This window comes from Pygoscelis adeliae, unplaced genomic scaffold (genome assembly GCF_000699105.1).
Source record: "Pygoscelis adeliae isolate BGI_AS28 unplaced genomic scaffold, ASM69910v1 Scaffold149, whole genome shotgun sequence".
In the NCBI taxonomy this organism is placed as follows: domain Eukaryota; kingdom Metazoa; phylum Chordata; class Aves; order Sphenisciformes; family Spheniscidae; genus Pygoscelis; species Pygoscelis adeliae.
Genome location: NW_008825494.1, coordinates 244,629 through 249,304, shown reverse-complemented (window position 1 = coordinate 249,304; position 4,676 = coordinate 244,629). Strand labels below are relative to the sequence as shown.

The 4,676-nt window shown below is 42.2% G+C and overlaps 1 protein-coding gene across 1 annotated transcript in view; it reads right to left on the bottom strand.

Moving 5' to 3' along the window:
* Positions 1-1,130, bottom strand: part of LOC103923025 (arylsulfatase D-like) — a 13,912-nt gene extending 12,782 nt beyond the window's left edge. Inside the window, exon 1 of the mRNA XM_009331269.1 lies at positions 1,084-1,130. Within this exon, the coding sequence (XP_009329544.1) occupies positions 1,084-1,130 (47 nt within the window). The remainder of the gene's footprint in view (positions 1-1,083) is intronic.
* Between the last annotated feature and the right edge of the window lie 3,546 nt (positions 1,131-4,676).

Here is a 4,676-nt window from a genome sequence, read left to right as displayed (position 1 = left end):
GGGGGTAGATTTAGACTAGATATAAGGAAGAAGTGTTTTATGCTGAGGGTGGTGGAACACTGGAAGAGGTTGCCCAGAGAGGTGGTGGATGCCCCATCCCTGGGAACATTCGAGGTCAGGTTGGACGGGGCTCTGAGCAACCTGATCTAGTTGAAGATGTCCCTGCTCATTGTAGGAGGGTTGGACTAGATGACCTTTAAAGGTCCCTTCCAACCCAAACTACTCTATGATTCTATTTCTGGAAATGATAATGTTAAAGGCATAGCCAGAGACTTCCACTTGGGAGACAGATCTCATTGTTTAAAAACATGAAGACATTAAATAAGTATTTAGTTAAGATAGTCCTAAAAATCCTTTGACAGCTAGTATTACTAAGTGATTTTACAACCTCTGCTTAACAAATCAGGTAAGTGCAAAACATTAGGAAAATACAGGCCACTATTTATGTAACTTTTATTTACAAGACTTAATATGGATTCACACCATAGTTGAGCTCCCATAGGTTTATTGACAATGATCTTCTGAGGACAGGTTAGAAAGCATTGGCACAGGCAATCAGATGTTGAAAAAAACCTACTAAACTATAAAATTTGGTGCCTGTACTTGCCTTAGAATTATTTTCTAAGGTGATACTGCTGTGCTTTGTGCATACCTAGAGAATTACAGCATTATGAGATTATAGCATCCTTCTGTTCAAGAAATCTGCTCCTCCTACAAGATTTCATGGGGAAGTCATATCTGTGTAAAAGCCTGGCACCTTAGACTACTTCTCTAAGGGCTTGTACAAAGGGAAAGACAACTTTAGAACAGTGTGGGGCTCACAGTCAGGGAGGAATTAAAAAAAAAAAAAAAGAGGGGGCGGGAAGAGAACAATGATGACATAATTTTTAATGGAGTTGAATTTCTTACATAGGGGTAAGGAAGGGAACAACAAAGACTTAAAGCAAATGAAGCATCAGGAAAAGTGATTCATTTAAGCCCAGGGTCACTTGGGAAAAAAAGGTGGGTCAATTCAAACACCGCAATTTTGTTTCTACTTCGCAGAATTGAATACATGCAGGGGGGAGCCAGAAATCTGTTCACCTGAATAGAATGGCAGCAACGGCTGTGCAAGGTAGCGGTGCAGTCATCTCCTGGTAGGCAGCGATCCTGAAAATAAGTTAAGCTTACAGTAAGCAACAAATTGAGCACAGTCACCAGTGTGATGTTGGAGGAAAAAAAGAACTCAATCAATCCTTATATCTCTTTACAAAAGAGGGACTAATGAGATTATTTTACCTCAAAGACACGAGTACTGATGGTTTCAAACTGTACTGACCAAAAGCAGACTATTTTCAAAGTGAAGTTTGAGAACTGGGGAAGGGGCAGAAAATCGCATATAAACGATTGAAGAGTGGGAGAAGATGTTTTATTTTGAGAGAACAAGAGCTCAATTAAGAACAAGACAGTAAAAGATCAATTAGTGCATAAATTCATGGGGGGAAAACACAGGTCTTAGAAAGCTCATCAATTTTGCTGAGACAGAGCCAGTATTTGGAAGGTGAAGTCAGACAAATAGAGCACGCATGTTCTGCAAGCAAGGCGATTTATTATTCAATCATATTTCCAAGAGAGTGCAATATAATCATGACTGTGTACCTTAAGTGGAAGAAAGAAAAGTATTGTAAAGAAACACAAGTTATGGGACTCCCCATAATGGGCAGTCAGCTGAAATTTAACAGTTCACAGTAAACACAATCTGATATAAACTCCAAAGTATTTTCCCCAGCAGCCACTTCATGAGACGCCTTTTTCTAAGCTACCTAAAGGAGCTCAATTAAAGCTAATTTTAAAGACTTACCTAAACAGTTCAAATAACCTGAAGAAAATGGCCTTTGACTTGAAGAAGCTGCTTCTCATCAAACCATTCCTTTTTTATTTCAAGATTGCTTTTAGTTCTCACACTAATAAGCCTCCCCACTATATAAATTCTCGTTCATATAATCCCAAAGTAATCTTAAAATACTAATTCTATACATTGATTAGTCTTTGCACAGGCAAAGGTGACTCTGAATATATGTGATGATACTGAGTTATTCTCAACAGAAGTCTCCCCAGACAAAGAATCACTGGAGGCAACTGTGGATTTCCCAAAGTCTAATAGAGCTGGTTATTTTCAAGCTGATAGCAAGTACAGTCTTGCAATTTATCACTGCTGTTACGACTTAATTTCAGCTGAAGGGTTCTCAAATGTCACTATTAACTAAAAACATTATTACTTCATTTACAACCAGAAGTACACAGCATCAGTTATTCAGCCTAGTACCTCCACATAAAGAGTCATAGGACTCTATAATAATTCAGTCTAAATATTTCTGCAAAATGAGGCCAAATCCCGCAGAGCCATGAACAGCAGGAACTGGCCGGCACAACTTTGTGTGGACATATTCCCCTTAGTTAAACCATTTTAATTGTCTGTAAACCTTATCCAAAACTTAGTCTTCTGCAGCTGATACTACACATGACTGCCCTGCCACTTCTTTCTCCAAATTTGTCAGCCATTAACAAAAGCTTAATCAAGTTACAATACAATTCAATCTGCCAGGAACACCACAAAGCCTGCAGCTGCCTCAACAGTCACTTGAAGAGATTTAGCAAAAGAAGCTATTGCTTGGTTAAGTGGCTGAATTAGGCGGACCTAACTCAAACGCATTTGTAACAACTGCAAGTAGCGTTATACAGCTTCTTCTAGCCAGCTGCTCTGTGCAGACCCGGGGTTTTTTTAGCTCTGCTTTACAGAAAGCAAGCTGCAAGACTGAAACTGCTAGAAAATTAGCCCCTTCTTCCCCCACTGCAGCTTGGCTCCAGACAGTTCCCCCATCCTCTGAATATTACGCTTGTTGAATACATTCCCAGATTCGAGTCTGTCCTTCTTGAAGTCTTACAGAAAAGAAAAAAGACAAACCTTCACTTCAAAAATATCTGCCCATGGCCAAAATATTTATTGAAGCCAGGCATATCTCATGTTTCACCCTCATCCCCAGAAGACTAGCAACACCACCACTTGCTCTGGGAACCCACCAGAATTGAAAGGAACTTCTCATTCTTAAAGATGTTGAGAGATACAGTTCCAACAGAAAAAAATAGAATAAGCTCTTATCAGTTAAGCTAAAAGTCAGTAATTGGACAGAGCAAAAGAATTTGCTTTCTTGGTTTCTCTGTCTAACTTCAGATACTGAAAGAAATTATTTGCACACTGATGCAAAAACCCAAACCCTTTACCACTTATACAACAAAAGTGAACTATAAGTATTAGGACAAACATTTTCAAGTAATGTGTGGAGGTATGTTGCCGCTTAGCTGTTAGCCAAAAATAAACACTTTCCGCCTTCTATAAAAATATACTACACTACAGGTTAATCACATTCAACAGTATGTTAGAATGTAATTAAAAGTGCTAACTTCAAGCTTCCGTTATGGCTCTGAAACAAACACACACAACATGCCATATGCAACACACCATATGCAACACGCTGTTCCACCTTGCTGTCCCTTTCTTCCCTCCCTCCCATAGCTTCTAGGCATCCAGATGTTCAGGAAGGGAGAGGCAACAAGTAGGGAATGAGCAAAACAAGGAAGAAAAAGCTGCCAGCTGGTGTGAACATAGTCACTTGCTCAGTGCTTGCAGCTGGTGAGCCAGGAACAGGTGCTGTTCATCAACCATAAAACAAGGGATGTCCTCGCAAGAAAGGTAGGAGCCAAGAATCAGGAGACACTCAGTGGTCTGTCTTTTTTCCTGCCTCTTCCGCACCCTCAGGGAATCAACTGCGACAGTGCTCACTGGGGGGATATAGTTCTTACTGACCCAGACAATATCAATAGTTGTTATCTGTTACCGTGATTATAGCATTGTATTACCACTTAGCTTTGACATTGTCAGGAACCAAAACTCTCGTGGCACACAACCCAATTTTTTTAGTTTATTACAGCTACCCTGCTCTGGCCTTGCTGCTGCACAGCAGCACCCTGCCTTCAGAGCAACAGCGGAAAGGGACAGTCTGGCCCTAGGCTTTAAATTAGCTCAGGCATTTTCACGTCATGATTAGCACCCCCTGGTCTAGATGATCTAATTGTGCCTTCTGACTTCAAACTACTCAGCTAGGAACACGCAGCTTTCCTCACAGCCCGGACAAGAGCAACGCACAAGGGTGGAAAATTGGAGATGGAAACAGGGCAGACAAACGAGGGAAAAAGAGCGGCAACTAGGAGCACGGCTGCTAGAGAAACAGCGGAGACCACACGGAAGCAATCTGGAGGCAAATTGTGGTTTCTGCACGCCACTGTAAAGCCGCAGTAACTCTAGCAATAGTAATAATAAAAGCAGAACACCTGCCATTCACCACCTAACCCTCCAAAAACTGGAGTTTGGTTTGAAACGCTAGAGGGGGAAGGAAAACAGAGACTGTTAATTATTGTAAACCCCTCCCCCCCCGCACACTCTAACCCCGCTCACGCCTCGTTGTTGCCATTTACGACCCGGCGGATCAGCTCCGCTGGAAGGCGGAGGCCGGGCTGCCCTCGCAGCCCCAGGTTAGCAGGGGAAGACGCGAGCGAGAGCAGCGGCCGGGCGCCGGCCAAGGAAAGCGGAGCTCTGCGGGGCAGAGTTCACTGTTTCAGCGCAGCTTCCCAAAGACGCC